The following is a 27,239-nucleotide window of genomic DNA, read 5'->3' as shown; positions in this document are numbered from 1 at the left end:
ATTATGAGCTGCACTTTGATTTAAACAATGAGTTCAAGTGACAGAAGCACAATGAAGAGCAATGCACAGCATGTGTCAGCCTACAGACAATTTACACGGTAAATCCCACAACGCGAGCACTATTCAGCAGGTTGTTGAAATGATACGTGAACTATAAGATAAACTCTGTTTGACCTCAGTAATGTTTTATAATCCTGTAAGAAAGAATACATCTCGTAAAAGTTGGCATGATGCTCTCACTGATGCACACACCCATCAGTGGAATCTGAAAAGCACCTCAGACACAATGCAGACTTTATCTGCTGCCTCAGAAGCCTGTGTTTATTTTAGCAGATGGTCACTTGTGTCTGTTTTGAAGATGCAGCATCCCCTCCCCACACACACAATCAACCAAATTTATGATAAAGGTATAGTGTCACATGCTACAAAGCCTGACATGGTAGTTTTTTCCTTACAAAAGTCTCAACACAGGATGAGGAAGAGCCACTGCCAAAGAAAAGTGGCATGCAAAGTTTTTTTTATCACTTTTCCTGATGGGTGAGTTTGACTGCAGATTTAGATGGTTTTAGATTCTTGTGGCAGTGCCTTCTGAGTGTTAGATATGCCTCCAGTCACAGGGTGTGACAGTAATTACTTTGTCTGGTTTGCACTCTCTTCTTCTGAGGAATTGTCCTTGTCTGATCAAAAGAAAAAAAAAAAAACAATTAGAGAGAACTTGTTTCAAGCTGTTGTTTATCCTGTTTACCGCCCACTGAATCATGCAAATTCAGCGTCTAAGTGTATTCTGTGGAGTATGCGCTGCATAGAGAATTACGGAAGACTTCATGGACACTTAGATACTCATGCCCCAAGTGTTTTCTCAAAAGCCCGAGCATTTGAGTTGGTAAAATAAAAGGATGATAAAAAAACAAATGCATGGAAAAACGTGGAAATTTTATTCTTCTGAAAAATCTGTTTTTTTTCCAAAAATTTTATTCCTAAGAGCTCATACACCATAAACTGTGAAAAGAATTAGACAAAGCCTGTGTGACGTCAGCTGTTTGATTACAATAGGTGGACTCAAACAGCTTTTGAAGCCAATCCGTAGTGACCTCCATGTTGAAATCGCTGTCACAACCAAACTTTGGATTAACCTAGCCGCATTGGCTTCGTTTTTCAAAACCAGAGGTTGCTACTTGTTATACAAACACTGAAATCTACAAAATTATAATCAGAAAAATACTTTTACATTGTATAAAAGCACAGACCGTACTCAGGGAGGGGGTTTCAATGAATCTCATGAATGGTATTTTGCCTCAGGGCTCTTTGGATCACGGAAAGGAAAACTAATTCCAAAGGACATTCCACATTATTAATCAGGCCACAGGTTTCAAGCAATATGGGAAAGAAAAAGGATCTCTGCTGCTGAAAAGCGTCAAATAGTGCCGTGCCTTGGACAAGGTATGAAAACATTCAACATTTCATAGAAACTTAAGCGTGATCATCGCACTGTGAAGAAATTTGTGGCTGATTCAGAGCACAGACGGGTTTGTGCAGAAAAAAGCATAATGAGGAAGGCTTCTGCCAGACAAATTCATCGGATTAAGAGAGCAGTTGCTAAAATGCCATTACAAAGCAGCAAACAGGTATTTGAAGCTGCTGGTGCCTCTGGAGTCCCACCAACTTCAAGGTGTAGGATCCTCCAGAGGCTTGCAGTCGTGTATAAACCTACTATTCAGCCACCCCTAACCAATGCTCACAAGCAGAAACAGTTAAAGTGGGCCCATAAATACATGAAGACTCATTTTCAAGCAGTCTTGTTTACTGATGAGTGCCGTGCAACCCTGGATGGTCCAGATGGAGGAGGAGTGGATGGTTGGTGGATGGTTACCATGTCCCAATAAGGCTGTGACATCAGCAAGGGAGTGGCAGAGTCATATTTTGGGCTGGATTCATGAGGAGACCCCTTTAGGGTCCCTGAAGGTGTGAAAATGACCTCGGGAAAGTATATGGAGTTTCTGACTGACCACTTTCTTTAATGGTACAAAAAAAGAACCATGCCTTCCATAGCAAAATTACTATCATGCATAACAATGCACCATCTGTAGAGAACAGCTCTGTATCATTGGCTGCTGTGGGCATAAAAGGAGAGAAACCATATTGTGGCCCCCAGCTCTGGGAGGCTATTCTGACATCCTGCAAAGAAATTCAAGCAGAAACTCTCCAAAAACTCACAAGTTCAATGGATGCAAGAATAGTGAAGGTGATATCAAAGAAGGGCTCCTTTGTTAGGATGCTACTTGGCCTGTTAACATGTTTTTGATTGAAATAGCTTTTGATTTCAATAAATATGACCTCCTAATGCTGCAAATTCAACAAATGACAATTTTCAGTTCTTTTCAACCAATAAAATGTTTAGAAACTCTGTTGCGCTTAATGAGGTTGACTCTCTGCTTTGTTCTTGCCAGAAGAGATGCGCCTTACCACAGATTTTCAGCAGCTCTGTTATACTGTAAAATAACTAACACTTTGAAAGTGTAACTATATGTAGTCTATAGTGTAGTAGGCTACTTAAAGTACTTTCACTTTTACTCATTTACATTTTAACCATAGTAACTGTACTTTTACTTAAGTACCACAGTTTTGTAGTCATATCAGTCAATTTTGCTTCAGATCCTTATTTAAACCAAAAATGGGCGAGTTATGAAATAATTTACTCCAATAAAATGTATGCCGTTAAAGATTTAAGATATTGCATTCAGAATTGTTCTTTTGAACCAGACTGTAGATGTTAATTTCTACTTTTAAAAAATAAACAATTAACATGGCTGTGCTAATTTTTCTGGTGTTTTGCAAGGCCTCAAGAGGACACGTGGAAGTGCCATTGAATAAAAGATGTTGTATTTACCTTTTAAAATTAAGTTAAACATTATCTTTAAAATTAAATCTCAGGATCCCCAGACATTTTTTAAATAGGCCTGTCTGAGGTGATGCTAAACTAGAAAATGTTGGGCATCTAGTGATGCTTAAAGCCAACCGCAACTGAAGGAAAGAAAATGATATGTTTGTAAGCTATCCACCCATCAAGCGGTCAAACAAGATATTCAGCATTCACTGTTATCAGAGCGATTCTAACGCCTCTGTACACACCTATTTGTTTAAAAAAGAAATATTATCATCTGCATACCACTCATAGTTAATACATAGGACAGACGCTGTCTCCCTGCTGCAGACTGCTATAAAAAGGCCCGCTTTCTCCTGCTGACACACTCACTCAGACAGACTCTCCAGCTCTGTTCATCACCTCCACCTCTCACCATGCCTGTCTCCGTCACCAGTAAGAGCTTCAGCACTCGCAGCTCCAGCTCCCGCAGCTTCTCCAGCGCCAGCGGTCTCAACCTGAGTGGGGGGAAGCGGCTGTTGGCAGCCGAGCAGACCCTCGTCTCCACTGGCTCCTACGGAGGCCGCGCGCCCAGCGTGTACGCGGGTGCGGGGGGCTATGGGACCCGCATATCCATGCCAGTCTTCACCTCAGACACAGTGGGGAAGTTTGGCACGTATGGTGAGAGCTCATTGATCACCAATGAGAAGTTTACCATGCAAAACCTGAACGACCGCTTGGCATCCTACCTGGAGAAGGTCAGCAGCAATGACGATGATGATGATGATGATTCTGAGTCAGCATTGATGTCTGCTGATGTACACATTTGACTCTGCACTTACAACATTCATTTTTCATGTTAATTTGTTTTTGTTATTCAACACCATATGTCTTATACTTCTGAGCAGATTTTTCCCCACTTTAAAATTGTCTTCATACAGGCCGCTGACAGAACACTGAAATAAAGACAACTGCTGAACTACTTAAAAATGCATCAATCAGAAAATGGATTAAGTTTTTGCAACCTGAGTAGGCTAAACAAGTTGCAAGAAGTAAATTAGAGTTGTAAAAACTTAATTCATTATGTCATCTATTGAAGCATTTATTTCAAAACTGCCTTATTTCGGGTTTTTACCTCTACCATTCATTTTTAGAGCCCATTTACCTCTCAAAGAAGAGTCTTCCCGTACAAGATGGGATACATCCTGACAACATTCACCTCAACAGACACTAATACATTATCAGACACTTCAATATGCTATCTTTAAGAGTCTTGCATAAGGACATATTGTTATGAAACAGGAGGAGCTGGGGATCAAACCTCTCACCTTCCAGTTGAGAGATGAACGACTGTACCTGCATACATGTCTTCTCTCTTAACTTCCATGAATGAATAGATTGCCATTGTGCTCATGTCACTCTCTCATTGTGTGCTTAGGTGCGTTCTCTGGAGTCAGCTAACAGGAAGCTGGAGCTGCAGATCAGAGAGTACTATGAGAAGAAAGGGCCCGCAGCGTCCAGAGACTTCACCATCTTCTTCGCCACCATCAGTGACCTCCGGGCTAAGGTACTGCTCACATTTCATACAACAGTACACTATTTAACAGGACATATTTTGCCCATTTAAGACAGGTTTATATTTTGCTCAGAGGTCCCCAGAACTTGCCTGTGAAGTTTGTTGCTAAAAAACACTAGGATTTTTGCATATCTAAAAACCCCTCTGTTTCAGGCCTTCTCAGAACGAGCTGTCTTTGTCTGTAGCTTTAAATGTTAATGAGCTATCTGACTCCGCCCCTGACCACACCCCTCTCAGGAGATGGATGTGGCACTCTGACTGGGGTTTCCAACCGTCAACCTCCCAGATCAAAGCCAGCAGGGTAACCCACTGAGCTATCAGCATCTCAGCTGGCAGCTAAGAGGAAGATTAGGAAAAGTGGATGGAAAGGACTTAGGAAGAAATTTTTTGGACTTTTCAAACTGGGGTCTTTAAATGGTAAACCAATAGTAGACTACTCTTTAAACTCTGCAGGAAATTATTTACTCAACAGTGCTCTTTCTTTTAAATTCCTGTTATCTATAAGAAAGTCTCAGTGATTTTTAAACCAGAATGCTTCAAATAAATACTTAAAGCAGTAGCTTGCATTCATTAGAATAAAGTGCTATATGTTGTTCTGAATACCACCAAATAAACATTTCAAAGCTTCTAAAGCAGCAGATAACTAGAGGGCACATACCGCCCTCCAACCACCTTCCAATCAGGTAAAGTCATGAGCTTAACCCATCATCATCATCATCATTCTCCTGAATGATGCCATAGATTTAAACAAGCAAACACAATCAACTGAGCTGAATCTCCTTAGAAAATTAAGAGGTGCTTATTTATTTATTAGGTGTCTAAAATGCCTTCTAGGATGCTTAGTAACTTTTGATAAAGAGACTAGAGCCTACAGACATGGAAGAGACATGTTAATGTCTTCCAGACTGCTTATTTTGGCTACCTGCCAGGCAGCCTGGAAGGCTGGATGACTATAAGGCAGCAAGGCATAATTTTGTCTTCCAGGGTGTCTATTTATATTGGCCTTCTGCCAGGTAGCCAATCTCTTGTGGGTAACTGTAAGGCAGCTAGGCATTTTTTGTCCTCCAGTCTACCTATGAATACTAGCTACCTGCCAGGCAGCATGTTGGTTTTGGATAACAGAAAGAGGTCAAGGGGCTGCCTGGCAGGTAGCTAGTATTCATAGGTAACCTGGAAGGCAGGCACTAACTATGCCTAGCTGCACCACAGTTATCCACAACCAAGAGGTGCCTGGCAGATAGTCAGTATATGCAGTATAGAAGATAATAACATGTCCTTACCATGTCTGTAGCAAGGCTCTATATAAGAAGTTACTTAGCCTCCTAGAAGGCATCTAGATGTCTACCAAATAATACACTTCTCCTAATTTTAAGGAGATTCATCTGAGTTGATTTTGTTTGCTGGTTTTAATCTATGACATTATTCAGAATTGAATTAGTGAAGCTAATGTTAACAAACTTATGCACAATATACAGTAGAAGCTAGTGGGCAAGCTAGCTTAGTTGCCTGGAGAAGTGGCAAGCTTGGTTGATATGATGCTTACTGGTGATTGGATGAGGGGGTAAGCTCATGACTCCACCTGATTGGAAGGCAACTGGAGTGTGGGATGTATACCTCCCAAGTAAAGTTGAGAGCACAAAACACCATTGAGCCACTTCAAATTCTTCAGATAAGCACTTAACCAATATAAACACAGTCAACATAATCAGTAAATTTAAAATGATTGATTGCCTAGGATTAGGTGTGTATCCCAAGGTTCTTAAATGATGATTTGTTGTTTTTAAGCTTCATATTCAGAAACTTGGTAAAAAAAAAAAAAGTTCAAGCTTTGTTTGGGTTTTTGATTCTTGCTTTATCTGCTTGTAGAACAAATTATTGGCATATCCTTATTTGTGAAACAACATTTGTCTCTTGAAATAAAGCTAGGAATCTACTGCAAGAGGATGAAGGAGGATGTAAGAGGTTTGGGGAGCTGTTCTTATTAGATCACAGGTGTCAAACTCAAGGCCCAGGGGCCAAATCCGGCCCGTGGTACAGTTGTATCCGGGCCGCAAGATCATATGATCTTTCTATTATAACTGGTCCACCAGTATGAGGTCTGCAGATTTCCTCCAGTATAAATGTATTAACTTAACCTTGATGATTTAAAACATCCTTGTTGAATTATAAAACTCTGAAATAGTAAAGAGTAGAAGAAGTTAGATTAAAACTCAGGAAGGTGGGAAATTCATGTTGTCTAATATTTTCAATTTTACATCGTACGATTCTGACTTAAACTTACGATCTTGACTTTTTTCATGTTTTGACCTTCAAGATTCACACTTTAAAATTTTAAATCATATTTTTACCTTTAAAACGTATGATTTTGACTTTCTATCTCCTATATCTGCCTTTTAAAAACATTATTTTGCCTTTAAGTTTTGTGTTTTGACCTTTTGAACTAATATGTTTGACTTTTTATCCCAGACTTTGAGCTTTTAAACTTATCATTTTTACTTGCTAGGCTCATAGGTAAGGCCTAAATTCAGAATCCACGATTGACTTTCATGATCCTGGCCTAAATAGTCCGGCCCTCAGGACTTCTCATCAGAGCAAATCCAGCCCCAGACTCAATATGAGTTTGACGCCCCTGCATTAGATGGTTTAAAATCAGAAAAGGGGCATTGGAGGAAGATGCAGGAAGATGGGAGTTAATTTTTAATGAATCATTTTCTGCTATCAGAAAACATGTCATTGAAAAAACTGATGGGTCTGTTCAGTGAAGCATTTCTGTCTAACCTCTGTTTTGCCCTGTCGGTTAGATCACAAGGAGATATCTGGACAACCAGGGTATCGTCCTGCAGATTGACAATGCTAGCCTGGCAGCAGACGACTTTAAAATAAAGTAGGTGTAAATTCCTCTCTTGCTACACAGTGCATTAAGTTTATTTGTGGCCTTTTTTTCTGAAGTAGTTAAAAGACATTGTTTTTAATTTGACTGGATAAAATGTCTTTTCTTATCTGTAGGTATGAGACAGAGCTAAACATCCATAGCATGGTGGAGGCGGATGTGGCCCGTCTCCGAGGGGTCCGGGACAGCATGACTCTGTCCATCAGTGACATGGAGTTGCAGATAGAAGGTCTCAAAGAGGAGCTGGCTTTTTTGAAGAGGAACCATGAGGAGGTGAGAACCAATCTGATCCAAAGAGAGGGTTTAAAGCGCCTGAAGAAAACTGCTGCTAACAGATACAATGGCGCCCTCTGGTGGTGTAACCAGATATGACTCTTTTCCCTGTCATGCCTCACTGCATGACTAAATATTTCCCTCTTCCATCCTGCAGGAGATGTGTGAGCTCAGGATCAAGCAGACTGGCCAAGTCAATGTGGAGGTAGACAGCACATCTTCTGTTGATCTGACTAAAGTCCTGGAGGAGGTTAGGGAGCAGTACGAAGCTGTGGCCGCCAAGAACAAGCTGGAGCTTGAAAAATGGTTCCAAACAAAGGTAGGAGATTTATCAATGAGAATAAAAAGTTTGATTAAAGAGTTTATGATATTTCAGAAACATGTATAAATACACGTCTGTATGTATGCGTGTGTGTTAAAGATGGAAACACTCCAGACGGAAATCCTTCAATTTGGCCAAGAGGTAAAGACGCACAGCAGTGAGCTATCAGAGCTGAAGAGGACCTACCAGAGTTTGGACATCAGTCGTTCAAGCTTCCTCGCAGAGGTAGGTCATAGATGAAGGGATGCCATGAAAAACCCATTTCACAGTCTGAGTTTAGCTGATCATAGATTAACAAAGATATTTCCATCCTCACCCCTCCCCACATGGAAAAGGTGACACATCGCTGTCAAATATAAACACATTTTAGTAGATTTTTTTAAATTATAGCCTGAATTACAAGTGTGACTTTTTTAAGTAGTCTGGTGTTGGAGGGAAGTTCTATTTTTACCGTTGTTTCCATCTACAGGCCTTTGAATCAGTGTTCACTTGGCCTCTATTTTAAATATTCAGATTGAAATGGCTCTTAGTTTCAACCAGATTTCTGTTGTCTTTAACCTTTATAGTTTTGTTCACTTTCAGTTGATGAATACTCAAAAACATTTCAATCCAGTTTACATAATAAAAAGTCCTTACATTTAAGTCTTTGCTTTTAGTTTCAATGCTCATTTCTTTCAATTAATGTAATCAGCCAAATTGTAAAGCAATCATGTGATCCCAAATGTCCTTTGGGGTCAGGAAGAGGGGGGCAGCCAAAAGCAATGAATGGGAATTGAAAAGTTAGTACTAAATGGACCTTTATACTTCTGTTATCATCAGAACATTTCTATATACAATGAGTACAATTCCTACACTTTTCAAAACAGTGATTTTTACCACAATTTAACTGATTTACCCGGCATGGTGGCAATCAATACCACAAATTACTCAGTCTAGCAGACCTCCTAGCATTTTTAGCATTCAGATGAAGGGAAACAAGACTGAGCTAAAAGGTTAGCTGAGCTCTTTAACATATAAAAAAAATCATTGTTTTGTCATAAACATGCTTTAAATTAAAACAGCGATGTGCTATGAACCGAATTCACCATGTGGGGTAAGCGCCTGAGTAATCATGTACTGTTCACAAATGAGCCTTGGCTACAAAATGCCTGTTTTGAGTACCAGTTCCCTTTCCTCCATCCTTTGTCATTATTTAATCAACATTTAAAAAGCCAAACTGCTCTAAAGCTCTAAACAGAGATGGATTTCCCATAACAACGAGCGAGTGCGGAAGCTGGTGAGACTGAGGAAACACGGGTAAGATGAGAGTTTAATGACAAAACTGTACTGAACCAAACTGAGCCACTTTGTGGAAACAGATAAACAAGTGTTGTGTGACACCGTCATCCAGGCTTTAGATGGAGGCTTTTTCATTCCTACCTGCTGACTTCCTGCCTTCACAGATTCAGTTTTTAAAACCTTTTTAGAAATATTTTTTGCCTGAATATTTCACTACTTTCAGGACACAAAAGTAGCTGAAGTATTAAGAATGTTTATATTGTCACACTTTGACTGCTTGTAATAATCCTTAACAGCTCAAAACACGGCCTTTTTAGCAGCGTTTCTCTCCAGGCATCATTATTTGCCCCCCTAGGGGGTATCCTCCATTGCTGCGTGACATCATCTGCAAAGAACTTATTATATCCCCATGGATATGCAGTTTGTCAACAGAGATGACTGCTCATTTTCCTTCCCACATGCTTTGTTTGAGGATGGGGAGGTTTTTTTGTCTGTCCATGACTTTTCAGGGGAATTGGTTGTTTATCCATGTGGTTGGATCAGTTGTTTTTGTTTAAAGTGTTCATGATGGGTTGTTAGGTGTTTGAGTTTTTGTCACCAATGATTTACCATGATCTGTGATCAATGATATGTATTTATGGGCAAAAAATGGGCAAAAAAGTGGCAAAAATGTTCAGAAAGTGGCAAATAACAGGCAAAAATGGGCAAAAAGTGGCGACAAAAGGGCATAAACCACCTGCAAATAGAAAACAAAAACTCTGCCCTTGGTCATCATATTGCACCAGGCAAGGTTTGTTGTCCTCACATCGATCCTGTTCATGTTACAGATTCAGTGCCTACAGCAGAACCAGGAAGAAACCAAATCCCGTTACAGCATCCAGCTCAGCCAGCTGCAGATGACCATCAACGTGTTTGAGACAGAGCTGCAGGAGCTCAGGGTCTCCATAGAGACGCAGCAGTCTGAGTACAAAATGCTGCTGGACATCAAGATGAGGCTGGAGTTGGAGATCGCTGAGTACAGGAGGCTGCTGGAGGGAGAGAGGCAGGAGAAGAAGTAAGTGAAAAAAAGAATCAGGACATTTGATCTCTCATAAGTGAATCAAGGAAAAAATCAAGAACACATGATTGAAAAATGTTTTCCTCTCTTTGTAGGGTGGTCATCAGCAAGGTGGTGGAAGGTAAGAACCTACTCATTTCTGACAAAAACACTGATTATTCTCATTAGAGTTATCATTTATTACTGTATGTCTGTGTCTCTGCAGAGCATAAACCTCACATTGAGAGAAGAGTGAAGACCATCGTGGAGCAGGTTGTAGATGGAAAGGTGGTGTCCTCCACCATTGACACTGAGGTGCAGAACATCCAGTAACACAGCTGCTGTTACTGAACCTATAATCAAACATGACTGGGCTCTTCAGTGGTACATCTTCAATTTTAATCATGTTAAAAAAAATATTTTCTACATTTGGCCATTTACTTTTGCTTTCAAGTTTCCTTCTCCAAATTTTTTCAGACTGCTATTGTAGGGTTCCTGGTTTTTGTCCTTTTATTACAATTCAATAATTTAAGAGAGTTAATGCCTGTAATGATTTCTGCTTGATGGTTAACTCACTTTGATTATCATGAGTCCAAACTGTGATCAAAAGCTATGGTAAGATTTTTAATCTTTGAAAAGACGTGTCTTGTCCTAAAACTGATCATTCATTAGCAAAGTCAAACAAAGTTTTATGTAATTTCTTAAAATTATCTTTTTGTGCAAAAATAGATAAATGAATAAATAACATAGGAGGTGTAAAATGGCAAAGATTCAACCCACTTTAAGTCACGAAACGAGAAATAAACTTTGAATGAGCTCAAGGTTGGTGTCCTATTCATTTATTGGTTGATTTATTTTTTTTAATTCAGTTGCAAAATGTTCAAAATACCCCAAAGTAAAGTGACATTAATTCCCTTACACTTTTTTAATTTAGGCTGTACTTTCCCTGTTGATCACCAGGTGTCACTGTTGTTTAGCTCTGTAAAAGTCAAGTTCTGGCAAAGAAATTGTTGGATTGCACAACCTTATTTAGCCAAAGACAGGGCAGACTGAAAAACTAGCACATGCAGTCACAGGACAATAATCTACGGAAGTTACAAAACTAAAGATGAAAATTGATGTCAGGAAAGAAAGCATTTCTGTTCACTTTTAAATGTAGATTTGGTCTGATGAGCAAGGCCGCTCATGAGGGGGGATAAAGGGGAGAGCTTTCTGGGGCCCAGTTGAATGGGGGGCACATGGAGGTCTGGAAAATCATGGTCCATTTTAACGTTAATCTGTGAAAACCCTATTTTATATTTAACCAGAATAATGACCACTCTTATCAAAGCAACAAAGAAATAAGTTTAATTCATACATGCTGTGGTAAGATATAGCTTACTGAAAATGTAAACTCCTTCTCTTAAAATACAATGACCTTTTTTTGGCAATTCTACCTTTGTGGATGGGCAGATTGACGAAATCAGTTGGAAAGTAATGTCCATCTGAATAGCTGAGCCATGATGTGCATAAATGTCAGGATACCAGAGAATAAAGTAGAAGGAACTGAAATAACTTTGAGGCAAAAATAACAATTGTGAAATAAAGGCAAAAAAAAAAAAAAAAAAGTTAAAAGTGGCCAAATTTGACAGTAATGAATGGTGAAAAGTGAAAGAGTGGCAAAAAGTGGCATAAATGGGAAAAAATTGTAAAAAAGCAGTTAAAAGTAGCAAAAAGGGGCAAAATATGGCAAACTATATAAAAGTGTCCAAAACAGGTGGCTAAAAAAATGAAAAGGTGTTAAAAATATTGTAAAAGTCATTGAAAGTGACCAAAAAATAGGCAAAGAGTGAAATAAAATGGTTAAAAAAAAGGCAAAAATGGGTCAAAAGTGGAGAAAAATGGGCAGAAACAGTGATGAAAATCACTTAAACATCAGAACCCATGAAAGCTAGCACACTTTTCTGCTCTAGAATTAAATAACCTTTAGCCAGGACTTACTGATCCATCACATATACATTTATGTCATTAATAAATTTACAACTGGCGAGGGTCTGCTCTCCTGGTTTTTCAGGGGCCCAGCCAAGTCTGTAGGCAGGCCTGCTGATGAGGGCAGCCCTGAATCAGTGAATTCTTCGTTTGGGTGGAGTTGAATCAAGTGGAGGCTTGATTTTTCAAACTGTCCAAACATCAGTGATTCAACAACCCAATTAACTAATTTGACAGTCTTAAAGGCTCTTTTCCTTTCACTGCTTTTGTGCTGCATGCCTCACAATATTTCTGTACATCAGCAGCAGCAATTAGCTGGAATAAAATTTGATGGGTTGTAGCTGTTTTTGTGCAGCTCAGCATAATCAAGTTTAGGCAAAGAGGATATTACTTATTTCCATCACTGTCTTGTGCTTATTAAATCAATCTGCATGCCAAGACAGGACAAAACAATAAAACAACAAAGCAGTATGCATCATCATTGCGACTTGAAAACCAACATACAGAAATTCCACGGTTGAAGTCACCTTTCCATTTAGCCCCATGCTTCAGTAATAGTGTTCAAAAGTTGTCAGATACAGTTCTCTGATTTACTTTTGCACATTCAGTGAAGATGATTGACACACAGGAATAGCAAACAAAGACGCTCTTGTTCATGGTAGAGTGAATCACATGAGGAAATGTTGGTTTCTACTGACAACAGTTATCTCTCTAAACATCAAAACCAAAGCATGCAGAGCTTAATTTTGAGCACAAGGTCTCTTCATCCAAAAACAGTTGTTAATTTAATATTTTTAATGAAAAGTGCCTGTTTGTGAGTCCAGCATTCTGCTGTAAAAGTTCTGCTCTCTCAGATTATACAAACATTAGCAGTGATTCAGAGACTTTCTCCTTGCTATAAAGGGTGTTGCCCACACCTGCAAGGCATTCCTGTGTGGCAAGATGCAACAGAAACCAGTCTGGGCATGAAGTAGAATAAACCAGGCACACAAAGACAGAGGATCATAGTATTAAAGAAAGACACCTAATGCTGCTCTGAGTCATGGCTGCCTCGCCTGCCTCTCCTTCATGAGATAAAAAGTGAGATATTGTTTAATGTTGGCTCGTACTTGAGAGTTACACGCCCAGGTAGAGGCATTCCAGGCTGTTCTTCATGTCGCAGCACATTTGCACATACTGTTTCTGTTTTTACCACAAGCTGGGGTTATCCGTGTCTCTGAGGCACTTCGAACTCACACTTGAATTGGTCTTGTGCATTCTGAGCAGTCTTTCCCATTACCATGAAAAGTGGTTTGGGTATGTGACACAGTAAATGTGTCAAAAAGACTTATTGATATGGATTTTGGCAGAGGCCCTTGAAGTTCAACTGCAAGTCCAACTCCCATGCACAAAACATGCAGAGCATAGCAGACTGTCATCCACAGATACAGGGTGTAAATCACTGGGTTTGCTCTGAGGATGCAGAATGTTTGAAACTCCTTTAGTAAAAACAAAAATTCCTTTCAGCTATTGGCAAACAAAATTCACAAACCTCAATTAAACAGACGCATATTTCCCTTACATATGAAACCGCAGACACACCTCACCCTCCTGCCACACATACCATCACTATTTATCCCTTATCTTACATAAACCACAACTTAATCCTCACTGGAAGACTGGCAGGGTGTGCTTACAAGTGCAGAATAATGTACTGGGAATAATAAGTAGCTAATTACATTTTCAAACTAATCAAGTCTTATTGTGTAGGTGGCTAACATTGAGGAAGTTCATTAACATGGAAATGAAACCTGTAGGATAGATTGTAGGTAGAATAAGGCTCTTGCAACATTTAAACATGTAGATTCTTTCACATTTTAAGCAAGATAATCTCAACAAGGGCTGTACAGCGGTGCTGCACTAGGTTCCTGGTTTAAATCCCCAGTGGACCGAGCCTTTTTGTGTGCAGTTTGAATGTTCCCTTATGCATGTGAGGGTTTCTCTGGATACTCTGACTTCATCCCACAGTAAAAAGACATGCTTGTTAGATTTATTTGTGACTCTAAATTGCTTGAAGGTGTGGATATAAGTGTGCCAGCTTTTTTGTCTCTGCATGTCAGCCCGGTATTTGACTCACAACCAGTCCAGGGCGTACCCTTCGTTTCACACAATGACAGCTGGAATTGCCCCAGCCCTCCATGACCCCAAATAGGACAAGCAGTATAGACAATGTTCATATGGATAGGATCTTAATATACTAGTATCTGCAGAATGATTTGAATAGAAAATGGGCTACTTATAATTAACTTGCTTTTGTGAGAGAAAAACAAACTTAGACCAGCTTATCTGAGTGTAAATGCAGAAAAAAAGCATAAAACCTTAAAATGAAATACTAATGACTTTTATATTGTGCAGAAAAAATGTGATGCATAATCCTCAGTGAAGTACAACCTTCTTTGGCCAAGAAGTGCAATACAAAATTAAAAAGTTTGAAACACTTCAACAAAACTTGAAACTAATTTTAAAAAGCCTGACACAAAATTATAAAGTTTGAAACACCTTCTCTTTCAGTAAGATACCGCTGTTTGTAATTTTTGTGTTCTTCCACTTTTAATTTGTCTCAGGTCATGTAAAAGTGTTTTGTGTTTTGTAAATTTGTTTCGCAAAGTAAAATCTGTTTTGTCCTTTTTAGAAAAATGAATTATTTTCATTTAATATATCAGTGTTTTTGTCAAAAATGTTTCAGACTTTATCATTTTGTATCTGACTTTTTTTCTAAAAGCTTTCTTTATAAAGTAATCCATGACTGGAAAAAATCATCTGCACTGTATCTGTTTCCATCCTACTTCATGTGGAAGATGGCACAGAGGATAGTTTCTGCGTTTCAGAGCTGTAATGTTATTGTGTCTGCTATTCCTGTTGTAAGGCTCATGGTTTATTGGCCGGCAACACAGGGCTGTTGAAAAATGACACATTCGAGACATGCTGTAGTTTACAGAATGCTACAGTGTATGCAAACAATAAATAGATATCTGCAACGCGCTGCATAAGGATTTTAATTTTTCATAATGTAAAAGTAGCCAACTCGAATGCATTACTTTGTCAGTACGTAGCACAGTAACACAACAAGATAGCTTTTAATAGTGATGTTGTCACTACTTACTTTAATGCTATTTAGGTCCAAGCTACATTAAATGAGCCGGGACCAATCTATGACATTTTTAGAAGGAGTGATTTAAACTTGGATCTTCCAATATGATCCTGGGACAAAACAGCAGTCAATGCATTGGAAAACGTCAACAAAAATGAAGAAAGCACAACAAAGCAAGTCCAAATTCAAGACCATGCTGATTGTTTTCTTTGACATTAAGGGTGTCGTTTGAAGAAGTGGGTCCCAGAACACAATACCAACGCTATCACAAATAGGCTCTGGAAAAACTGGGAGAAAAAGTCCAAAGAAAGAGACCACAGTTGTGGAGAAAGGGTTTCATCCTTCATCAAGGCAACGTGCCAGCTCACACTGCCCCCTCAGTAAAGCGGTTTCTGGCTCAAAAACAAATCACAGTGCTTGATCACCCTCCCTATTCACCTGATCTAGCACTGTGTGACTTTTCCTTTTTTTCTGAGATCAAATCTGTGCTCAAAGGAACACATTTTGAGACTTTGTCATAAGTTAAGAAAAGAACCACAGCGGTTCTGAAGAAGACCTACAGCACTTACAGCACTGCTCTGATCAGTGGAAGACCTGGATGCAGGGGTGTGTTGATGCAGAAGGAGAGTATATTGAAGGAGAAAGACACTGAAAAACCTGTGTTCAATAAAACTGTATTACAGCATTAGTCTTGTTTTAAATAACTGTACCTCATATTTCTCTGTCTTCTTTGTAGACCCATTTTGATTTAATGAAAGAAGCATTTTAGACAGTCCTGATAAGTTGTGACTGGATAGCTAATTACCTGTGTAGTCATGAAAAATCTTGGTTAAATTTGATGCATTTTGAATGCACCCCAGGTTGCTGTGCCCCCCCCGGTTGAAAAAGGATGGCCCAGGGTACCACATACTCTAGGGCCTTGGTTCCCAACCTAGGGTCCGGGACCCCCCGGGGGGGGGGGGGGCGCCAGAGATCTTAGGGGGGGCTCGAGGCTTTGTCTGCTCTGAGGCTGCCAAAAATTGGTTTGCAAATATTGACTAAAACCATGATAAAGCAGTTATAAAGTAATTTATACAAAGGTCTTTTGTTAAGAAAAGTATGCATGGACCTTTTTCAGGGTTTTATCAGTGGAACAATTAAAATCTATGTTGATTTTTGGCAGCAATGTGTCACTTTTTTTTCTCTCTTGGGTCCTAGGGGGGCTTTGCTTTTCTGAGGAGCGTGTAGGGGGGGCTCCAAGGAAAAATGGTTGGGAAACACTGCTCTAGGGGGCTCATCGTGTGTGAGCCCTGAACATTTTAAATAAAGCCCCAATCACAAAACAACTACCAGACTGTGTACTTCCCCACCTCTCCCCAAGCTCTGTTTGACTCTGTGTTTTTTACACTAAAAAAGATGCCATAAATTTTATTTATCATAACAATATCGGCTAAAATGACTTTGGAAATATCAACATATTAGATATAGTCAAAAATCCAATATTGTGCATCCCTACCTCAGATATTTCAGTGATGCATTATCTAGTTGACAAAGCCACAAGGCTTAAAACTGCACTGTATGATTATAACATTCAAACTAACCTATACATCACTAGCATTGCATTTTTCCTTTTTTTCCTTTACCTGGAAAATGTAGCTATATGGTGCTAAAATGTTTCAAACTAATTCATATTTTTTGATGCAAATGCAAGATATTTGTTCCCTTCTGCAGGGATAAGCACTCAATGAAGAAATCCTTAAACCCAGTTAAGCCCTTAATATATGCCCAAACAAGTCCACCATGTGGACCGCTGTAGAAGCCAGCACTCACCATGGCCCTCAACAGTGAACCCAGTGTTTCGTTCAGTTACTCCCATAACACCTCCAGAGGTCTGAACAGTGATCTTCAGCCACCCTTCACCATGTTAACTTTTACTGCACAGCGTGCAACAACCCAGAAACATTCTTTACCTTACCCACCCTAATATTTGTAACGACAAGTTTCACATCACAGCATGAGTTTATTTCCCACATACATAGAGCATGCATGTAAATCCTCTGAACTATTTGACTATAAAAACATGTTCAACTGTCATCCTTATCTTCACCTGAAGTGACGCTCCCTGCTGATGTGTTGGGAGCTGTTGAGTGGTTTGATTGTGTAGATCGCTGGGATGAAGCCATCGCTGCTGACTGCCTCAGGAGAAAAGGCTCAGTCAGGCTGTCCATCATCTCTGACAACAGCCAATTACTCTGTCTTATTAAATATGAGATTGCTGGGCTTAGGCTCTGTTTTTTGTAATTGCAAATCTAATTGAGTAATTTGTAGTTTGATTTAAAATTCACAAGTTAACTATGCCCCTTTCCCAGCAAAAACACAGTTTACATTAGGTTGTACACTTAGTACACTTTACACTAGTTGGACACTTAGTCTCACATGGTTCCTTTATAAAATGTATATACATAAATTCACCCTATTCACCCAAGAATTTTCAAACATGAACAAATATTCAAGTCAAATTTTTTAACTGAGTGAACTCTCCATAAACCCACTTAAAAAACATTTGAATGAGCTGATCTGTTGAAACTCACCACACCCTTAAACAAAGTGCAAAGGCTCTTTTGAGTTTCAGTGTAAACTCACATTCACAACATTACCTGTTTCTGCTGGTGGATCACATTTCAATCACTATATACACATACAGTGCCAAACACATTTATTAGACCACCACCCAATGTAAGGTTTATGCCACAGCTGCCCTACATTAACATTTCCAGCACTGCATCATTTTTATATTTCTGTAGTTGTTAATACATTAGTATGTCCAAACCTAAAGATCATTTTGAAATAAATATATATATTTTTTACATAAAACAAAACAAACAGATAAATAATAGAGCATATTATTACTTCTTGTCTAAGATGTCAATTTATAGTTATTTTATGCATTTCTGAACAGAAAATTAGTTTGAGTGGTTGAATGTTACGATTTATTAATTTTTGACTTCTCAGAGAAGCCCAGTGAGCCGGCTCAAATTTGGGTATAAAAATGTAAATTCAGTTGAAATTCCTCATTCCTGTTCAAAATTCGAAAATGAGCTCACTGTAAATGAAAGAGTCTTCAGTAAAGCACTTCATGATGCTGGATGGTCTCCGAGACAAATAGGGAAAGACATAAAGTGGTTCTCACAGTGTGGTCATGTATGCTTTGGAGTCAACTGCAGAGACTGGTACTTACAAAATGCTCCATGGAGGAGGTAGGAGAGAAAGTTAACCGGAGCAGATGTCAGAAATGTCAGATTTTAAGTACTAGAGACAGAAGGAAGACCACTGCTGATCTTCAGGCAGAGATGAATGCTTTTAGATCAGAGTCTGAGAAAGTCTCCAGAATGACCATAAGATGACAGATGGAACAAGGCTTAAAGGGAAGAATAGCTGCTAAGAAGCTATTACTGAGGCCTGCAAACATCCAGAAACGCCTCCAATTTGCCACGGAGCACAAACACTGGACTGCTGATGACTGGAAGAAGGTACTCTGGACGGACATGTCAAAATTTGAACTTTTCAGTCAGCATTGTGGTGTTTTTTTTTCCACAGAAAAGCTGGAGGGTGTTTTGACGCCACATGCGCTGCAGCCACAGTGAAACACACTGGAGATTCCATTATAGTATGTGGTTCCATTTATGAAAACGGTGTGGGCAAATTAGTGAAAATCAACAGTATCATGAACAAGAATGTATCATCATGGAATCCCTTCCTGACAAAATCTGATTGGTCATGGGTTTATACACTGACAAGACCACTACCCCAAGCACACTTCAAAGCTGTGCTGAGTCTATTTGACCAAGAAAAAGGAATCTGGAGTACTGGAACAAAGTTGAAGTCCAGATTCTAATTGTATTAGAAAAAAATTGGGATTTAGTAGATTCAAAGATTGATCACACAAAAGTTTGATCTAAAACAAGTCTGTGGAAAGAGCTAGAAACTATTTGGAGCTCAGTAACAAAATAGACTGTAAAAACGTACATATAAACAATGCCAGCAAGAACGCAAGCTGTTATCAAGGCCGAAGGGTTCCTGGTACACTTCCCGGTCTGGGCCTTTCTGTGCAGAATTTTCATGTTCTTCCCAGGCATGCATGGGTTCTCTCCGGGTACTCCGCCTTCCCCCCATCATCAAAGGCATTTAGGTTAATTGATGATCCTAAATTGGCAGCAGGTGTGAGTGTGAGAATGCCTGGTTGTCTGTCTCTATATAAGCCCTGTGATTGACTGGCAACCAGTCTAGGGTATACCCAGCCTCTTACCCAATGAATGCTGGGAAGTGTTTGCCTCTTGGTATGAATCATGAAACGTTGTTATTAAGTATTACTAAACTAAAACATGCATAGCTGTACACAGGGGCGGTTTTAGTGAATTGGAGGCCCCAGGCAAAGATCAATGTGAGGCCCCCCCTAATATCACTCACCTCAACTTCTTTGATGACCGTCATATGAACGTGATTTAACAGAAGCAGTACAGTGTGCAGTGGCCACTAACAACACATTTAACTCCATTCAGTGTAAGAAAATCTGCATTATAACCAACATCTGTTAGGTTAAATATTAGTGAATAGTTGGTGACATCAAGCTGGACAAACTGCATCCACCTTAGGCAGAGAATAAAAAACAAATGTAAATCTGACATCTCCTCCAAAGAGATATGAGAATAAAGACTCTATGCTTAAATGACTTTAATGCACAAACTTGTGGCTTCTCTTCATCATTTTCTGAAGTTCATGTGCTCTCCTGTTCTTAGGGTTTCATGTGTTCAGATACAATATCTTAGTAATTATATCTGGCCCAAGGTCCCATTAAGAACTCAATACAGTTAATTTGTATTTCTGCATCAAATCAGCTGTATTACATGGGTTTTTGTTATGTTATTAAGAGAAAAATACAATAGGCTCTATTTTCAGTCATTTTTTTTCATTGAATCATACTGTACCATAGGACAACAGGAGTGTCAAACGCATTTTGGGTCAGGGGCCGGATTTGCTGACGTCCTGTTGGCTGGGGAATTTTTTAGCAACATCAGTACAAAAAAAGCTGATGTAAAGGCTGCTGTAATGTTTATAAAGAGAAATTATCCAATATTAGATGCAGCCAGCATTTTAATGAGTGCTGCATGTTTGCACACTAAAGGGTAAATTAGCTACTTTAGAAAGAGAATTTACCTGCACCTAATCTAAACAGGTGAGGCAAAAATATGCTGTCCTAGTAACATATGACCATTTTTACAGATTTTAACGTTTTTAGGACCCACTGATGATAAATTTACAAGACTGTAATATTCATTATAAATATACATTTAACATGACTGTTTATGGATTTAAAACAGCAACCTGTCGTCCACAATGACTGATCTGACCCTTATTTTACTTGGACTGGGATTATTGCACAGAGTCCAACGAGGAGAGAGAGAGAGAGAGAGGGGGAGAGGGAGAGAGAGCTGGGGAGGCACGGAGAAATGGAGACAGAGACGAGGATCTTGGGGAGATTCATCGCACTTCGGCACTATTACTGCTTATAGAGATAAAAACCCTCACCTGCTGAGTAAAAACTTGACTTTTAAGCACATGTGTGAGCCCCTAGAGTAGTTCTTCTTCATGTCCACTCTTTGAATCCCTCTGACATCCCTGCATGCATCATGAACGGGGCCATCTCTGTGCATAAGTATGGATAAGGTGCACCAAGATCAAACATGAAGACCTCACATGTCATGGGACAGTCCGTGTCCAGATTAGGAATGTTCAATTATTAAATTATTTCACAGTTATGAGAAGAATTTCTACCATTTAATGAGAGCTGGAGTTAAATATGCCACAGGATTTATAAATGATGTTCTGATTTAAACTTAAGTGATCAAGACCAAAAGTTCACTTCTTGATGACATAAAAAAAGATCTTGTGTAAATAAAATGAGGTTATATTAGTCTGGCATTGCAGATTTGTTTTAATGTAGGATTAAATCAGGCTGGAGATTGAACTAAGTCGCTCACCAAAGCGTGATGCGATGTCTGCGTTTGTGGTTTAGGGACAATTACGCAGAGAAAGTGTTTGTTATCCTGAGAGCAGCTGTTTTAATCCCACTCAGGGAGAAGAACTTTGGTTCTACAAGGCAAAATCCTCCGGCTTTGACATTTGTTAAGACCCTTGTGCAAGAAATTAGTCAGAGGTGGACAGGACAAGACTCAGTGAGAGAGCAGAGTTGATGCTGCAGCTGCGCTCTGTCGTGCGTCTTTTTATGATGTTCCTTACGGCTCTAAATGGTAAACTATGAATAATTTTCTTTGACCTGGGGAGTAGCAAAAGCATGAGTGAGCTGTAATTCTTGGGAAAAAAACCTAGGCAAATTATTGAGGGCCCCCTTATGGACGAGGCCCCAGGCAATTGCCTACCTTTGCCTAATGATAAAACCGCCTATGGCTCTACATTACAGTCATATTTTCAATATGAAAATGCTATCTTCTGAGCGACAAAAATACCTGCCCTCATATCCTATTGCAGTTTTAAACTAATCAGCAACTTGATAATAATTTAAATGTGTTTAGCACATGCATGAGATGAATATGCAACCCCACAAAATAAAAAAAAGGCTGTGAAAAGACACATCTGGTTTGTTTTACTTCAGGCTGCATGCACACTAATGTACAAGGCTTTAAGCAACTTTGAGTTTGATTTAACAACTGCAAAATGTCAAAAACAATCCATTCATTGTTCTTCTGTCAGTATCTGAAAATGAACCATAACCTGCATGGAAAGTTTAAATGTCTTCATTATTTTAACCAAATGAACCTTTCTCATGCTTTAAGTGAGACAGTTGTAAAAAATCCTCAGGGCCTTGTAAAAGACTTGAATCAAATACTGGTGTGAAATGGAGAGAAGCAAACAAGAAGGAGCTTGTTCTTGTTTGGGCATGATGCACATGCCAAAACACAATGCCAAGAAAAGTAAAGAGCATGTAGCTGCATCTGGGCTGAGCTTTCCAGCAGAGCTTTGCCCATTCTTGAACAAGGATGAGTATCTACTGACTTCATACTGGCAAACCTGCAGGGCATTACTGAGACAAGTTAAATCTTAAATATCTGCAACATTGGCTAACAAAAGACCCAGGATTTCAGACTAGTTCTGTTGTTGCAAGACAGCACAAAGATAATAGGGTATGTGAGAAGGAGTGTGTTGGCTGAGTCAAGTGAAACATGGGATAAAATGTACAGTGTTTACTGTGCTTGTTGCCTTGGTGATGTAACGGGTTTGGCCAGCACAGTGTGGCAGTATTGCACAAGATTTATGGCACGATTACATTGAAGACACACCACATGTCAGAACAATGACAAAGTTAAAGACTGAATAACTAACCTGGGGCTTACTGTAATGGGTGGGGCTGTTTTGCTCACAGCATATTTTACAGAAATAAAACTTGCAGGATGCTCTGTCATCACAGATAGTACTGATTATAGACCAATGTGATAAAAAAAAGATAAGAGAATAATGAACAATAATTTTACAACTTGTATGTGGTCTGCAAGTAGCTGGAAAAGAATTTATTTAATTGCTATACAGAATAGTTTCAAAGAGTTCAGCCTCCTGCTTGTTCCTATTGTTGCACAAAATGAACTCAGTGTGAGAGTGATGGGTGGAGGAGAGCAACCATTTAAGGAAATGCTCCTCCCATCAGCTCTACACGCCCCCTCCCACAGCAGAGGCAGCAACTGCAGCCTTGAGCAGCATAAAAGGGGAACCAAGGTAAAGCTCTGTATCTCAGTCCACCCTGTTCTCTCCTCTGCAGGTGAACCTCCTGAGAAGTCTTCACTATGAACAGTGGTTTCACCATGCGCTCCATCTCAGGTGGAGGTGTGGGTTCCTTGGGTGGGAGCTTACTTGGAACCAGGACTAGAGGCAGTGGAGGCTTGGGGCAGAAGATGTATTCCCAAAGTGTGTATGCTGGTGGACGCAGTGGTGGACCAAGAATCTCCACTGCCTCTGTTAGTTATGGATACGGCATGGGTGGTGGTGTCGGCTGGGCTGGCGGTGCTGGAAGTGGTGGTGGTGGTGGTGTCGGCTGGGCTGGCGGTGCTGGAAGTGGTGGTGGTGGTGGTTTCGGCTGGGCTGGCGGTGCTGGAGGCGGCTGGGCTGGCGCTGGTGGTGACATCGATATTTCAACCAACGAGAAGGCCACCATGCAGAACCTGAACGACCGTCTGGCCTCCTACCTGGAGAAGGTGCGCAACCTTGAGAAGGCCAACGCAGAGCTGGAGCTCAAGATCCGCCAGTTCTTGGAGAGCAAGACCTCCCCTACTGCCCGCGACTACTCAGCTTATGAGGCCACCATTGCCGACCTGCAGGGAAAGGTATGTAACATGACTTCTGATCTTTAATGAATGCAAAATATAATTTATCACACGATGCATCTGTCAGAGACATAGTTTCAAATTATGCATGAAAAATTCAATTTTTCTTCTCTTGTGTTACATGCAACACTTCTATAATTATTATTTAAACGTTTGTTCATCCCACAGATCCAGGATGCCACCCGTGACAATGGAGGCATCTATCTCCAGATTGACAATGCAAAACTGGCAGCAGACGACTTCCGAATCAAGTGAGTATCAACATTTGAGACAGAGAAGTTTATAGCAAAGAAGATTATACCAGACTTTAAATAACTCTGAGGCAATAAATCAAAGCTAAAATGACAATATCTGCCCTATCTGCAGATATGAGAATGAGCTCGCCATGCGTCAGTCAGTGGAAGCAGACATCGCCGGTCTGAAGAGACTGTTGGATGAGCTGACACTGGCCAGATCAGACCTGGAGATGCAGATAGAGGGCCTGAAGGAGGAGCTGATCTTCCTTAAAAAGAACCACGAGGAGGTGGGTAACAAATGCTGATCTGACTGGGTTTACTATTATCAACCCAGGAAACATCCCCTGCTCAACAAACTACTCTTCTCTAACAGGAAATGGCTGCCATGAGAACCCAGATGAGTGGACAGATCAATGTGGAGGTGGATGCAAAAAAACAGCCAGACCTGAGCGCCGTGATGGCTGAGATCCGTGACCAGTATGAGACTGCGGCTGCCAAGAACCAGAAAGAACTTCAAGTTTGGTTCCAAACAAAGGTAAAATGGCACTAAAACCCTTGTGGTGGTAACTTCTCATGGCCTACTGACTTTTGCTGAAAGTTAAATGTTTTATCTAATGCAGATGATTATCTTTTTCTCCTCCAGACAGAAGAGCTGAACAAAGAGGTGGCAGCCAGTACTGAAAGTCTCCAAGTTTCCAAATCTGAAACCACAGAAATCCGTCGCACACTGCAGGGCTTGGAGATCGAGCTACAGTCACAACTTAGCATGGTAATTTGATTCTTTTTCTTTTTACTCTTACCTGCCCTACCAGTCTCATCCTCAGCAAGTTATATTTCCCAAACCCATGCATGTGATATTTTTGCTTTTTTCCCCCATTCTCTCCCTAGAAAGCATCGTTGGAAGGCACATTACGTGACACAGAGGCACGGTATGCTATGCAGCTCCAAAGTCTCCAAATGCAGGTGACCAGCTTGGAGGAGCAGTTGCAGCAGCTGCGCTGTGACATTGAAAACCAGAGCCAAGAGTACCGCATGCTGCTTGACATCAAAACTCGCCTGGAGGGTGAAATCGCACAGTACAGGGCGCTGTTGGATGGAGGGGGCAGGTAATTTCCAACTCTGTTTTGTAATCATAACCTTAAAACCTGTTCTTTTTAACTGAAGATGTATTATAATCTAATGCCTTTTCCTGTAATTCTCCTCTTCAGTCTTGTTGATGAAATAAGCACAACACGCAAGGTGTTGGTGAAGACAGAGGAGCTGAGGGATGGCAAGGTGGTGTCCACCTCCACCACCACCGCCACCAGTTAGTTTGCCCTCACAGCAAACCAAGGAGCAGACACTGAGAGCCATCAGAACAACACCTGAATGTAAACCTTCATGTACTCATGAATGCAATAAACGGCTGAAAGTTTGCTCCCTTCTACTTTGTCCTGTGTCGTTTATTCATAAAAGTCATATTTCATTATCATTTTGTGAAAATTACTTTAAATTTCGGCAGGCAGGTCTGACAAATAGTTGCTTCACTGATAAAGGTGCTCAAACATTCATTTTTAGTGAGACTCCTCACTGTCTGTAATAAAGCAGAACATTAAAAACTGTGTGTATAGTCTTCAGAAATGCTGTCTTATGGTGGCTTAAGAGTTTGGACGCTGTTTAAAAGACAAATGCATGTTCCTTACAAATGTGGCACCATTCAAAAGATGGTATAAGATTTATTGCAGGGTGGCATTGTTACAACAAAGAAATAATCTACCAAACACAAATCTCCTTATTTTTTGTGCAAAGTTTAATTTTTAGCAGATATTTGCCATTATAAAATATTTGCTTTTCCATTTAGTATAGAAGCAATACTTTTATAACATGCTGAAAGTTTCTGGGCTGGGTTGCATGAGATATAGTTAATCACATCCATCTAGTCAACAGCCTATAGATGGTGTTTGGGTGCTGCAAAACGTCTAAAGACTGTGTAGAAGAATGATCGGGTGAAGCAGAAGTTAACATTTTCTGATATCAGTGGAGCATGTAGGTGAATCAAACTTCAGCCAAAGTCAGGGGAAGAGCAAAAACATCCACCAAGAGAAGCTGTCAGTATGATTTTGAACTCCTCTTTTATAAAGCTGCATCAATGCTAACCTGCTCACTGTTTACCAGTAGTACAACCAGTAGGCGATCTGAGGGGGGATGAGGGGGGATGGCGTCCCCCTTGTTAGATAAATGACCAAAATGCGTCCCCTTTGTTAACCTGCCATCCCCTCTCTGTCAGGGCTGAGCAGGGATGCTTAGTTGAGTATGCTCTGCCTGACTCATTGATCCTTTACAGGGTTTCCCATTTATGTATTAAACTGCAGCAGATCTCCACTGTTTAATTACCCCCCCACCCCCCTGTTTTCATGTCAGCTTTCCTATCCAGCATAACTTGTACTGTCCCATAGATACACAGCCTGTTCAATGCGCTGATGCTGTGCCGTTACCCCGCCTCCCTCCCTCTCTCCTCATGGGTGTACCCTGAAGCTCGGAGTTTGACACTGTAGGCCAGTGATAGCCTACTCAACCCACGGCTTTCGAGCTGCATGTGGCTCTTTAGTGACCAGTTGCGGCTCTTTTAAGGCTTACTATTAAAAAATCCTCCCGAAATCCTCTATAAAGGTGAAAACTGTTCGCAGTAGCCTAAAGACTCTTTGCAATAAGTCATATCAATAAATATAAGTCCACACAAAAGAAGACAGATTTTAACTGCCAAATCCAAATGAAAACCTGTATATTATTACCGTCAGTGCACCCAGGATGGAGGAATGTGCGTAAAAGAGCGCAGAAGAAGTGCGCTGATGGTGCGTCTCTTCAGTAAGTTCATGCATAGAGGTGTGCTGTCTTGTGTTTGAATTGAAGCTTCTAATGCTCTCGTTTTAACACATTTCTTCAGTCACTTCCTGCCGATGCTCTCCCATAATCGTATTTGATGATGATTTTTGCGATGCGCATCATCATCAATGAGCCAAACACACAGGATCACATTTTGAAATTTTGTAAAACTTATCCAAACGTGGGTGTTTTATTTGATCTTTAAAGTACCAATAATAAATACTGTCAAAAGGGCAGAAACAGAAAAATGAAAGCAACAAACTGGCAGAGCAGAATGATTTGTGAGTGGGAGCTGCAGGTGTGAGGCAGGGCCGGTGTCAGGGCAAAGACCAATATGGGGACTCTCCCCCTTTGGCTAAAAGCAATAATAATGAGGAAAAAAAATAGAAAGAGTCCCTTTAAGTCAACAGAGTCACAGAACTACAGTAAATGTCCAAAT

The 27,239-nt window shown here is 40.1% G+C and overlaps 2 protein-coding genes across 2 annotated transcripts; both read left to right on the top strand.

Moving 5' to 3' along the window:
* Positions 1 to 3,480: 3,480 nt before the first annotated feature.
* Positions 3,481 to 11,046, top strand: LOC121508305 (keratin, type I cytoskeletal 42-like). Its single transcript, XM_041785049.1, has 9 exons — positions 3,481 to 3,618; positions 4,299 to 4,427; positions 7,238 to 7,320; positions 7,443 to 7,599; positions 7,757 to 7,918; positions 8,021 to 8,146; positions 10,027 to 10,253; positions 10,352 to 10,377; positions 10,462 to 11,046. The coding sequence occupies exons 1-9, from the start codon at positions 3,496 to 3,498 to the stop codon at positions 10,566 to 10,568; spliced, it is 1,140 nt and encodes a 379-aa protein (XP_041640983.1). The 5' UTR covers positions 3,481 to 3,495; the 3' UTR covers positions 10,569 to 11,046.
* A 12,058-nt stretch (positions 11,047 to 23,104) lies between these two features.
* krt15 (keratin 15) lies at positions 23,105 to 25,361 on the top strand. The gene is made up of 7 exons (XM_041785842.1): positions 23,105 to 23,702; positions 23,871 to 23,953; positions 24,069 to 24,225; positions 24,312 to 24,473; positions 24,582 to 24,707; positions 24,827 to 25,044; positions 25,147 to 25,361. The coding sequence occupies exons 1-7, from the start codon at positions 23,166 to 23,168 to the stop codon at positions 25,247 to 25,249; spliced, it is 1,386 nt and encodes a 461-aa protein (XP_041641776.1). The 5' UTR covers positions 23,105 to 23,165; the 3' UTR covers positions 25,250 to 25,361.
* Positions 25,362 to 27,239: the final 1,878 nt, after the last annotated feature.

This window comes from Cheilinus undulatus, linkage group 4 (genome assembly GCF_018320785.1).
Source record: "Cheilinus undulatus linkage group 4, ASM1832078v1, whole genome shotgun sequence".
Lineage (NCBI taxonomy): Eukaryota > Metazoa > Chordata > Actinopteri > Labriformes > Labridae > Cheilinus > Cheilinus undulatus.
The sequence above is the reverse complement of the archived record's forward strand: the minus strand, read 5'-3'. Positions and strand labels throughout refer to the sequence as shown.

What these genes read in the sequence shown, in the direction of transcription:
- LOC121508305 (XM_041785049.1), top strand. Translation starts at nt 3,496, where the DNA reads ATGCCAGTCTTCACCTCAGACACAGTGGGGAAGTTTGGCACGTATGGT. An exon ending in TGGCATCCTACCTGGAGAAG is followed by an intron (nt 3,619 to 4,298) that starts GTCAGCAGCAAT and finishes TTGTGTGCTTAG; the next exon opens with GTGCGTTCTCTGGAGTCAGC. An exon ending in TGAAGAGGAACCATGAGGAG is followed by an intron (nt 7,600 to 7,756) that starts GTGAGAACCAAT and finishes TCCATCCTGCAG; the next exon opens with GAGATGTGTGAGCTCAGGAT.
- krt15 (XM_041785842.1), top strand. Translation starts at nt 23,166, where the DNA reads ATGAACAGTGGTTTCACCATGCGCTCCATCTCAGGTGGAGGTGTGGGT. An exon ending in TTGCCGACCTGCAGGGAAAG is followed by an intron (nt 23,703 to 23,870) that starts GTATGTAACATG and finishes TTCATCCCACAG; the next exon opens with ATCCAGGATGCCACCCGTGA. An exon ending in GCAGACGACTTCCGAATCAA is followed by an intron (nt 23,954 to 24,068) that starts GTGAGTATCAAC and finishes CCCTATCTGCAG; the next exon opens with ATATGAGAATGAGCTCGCCA.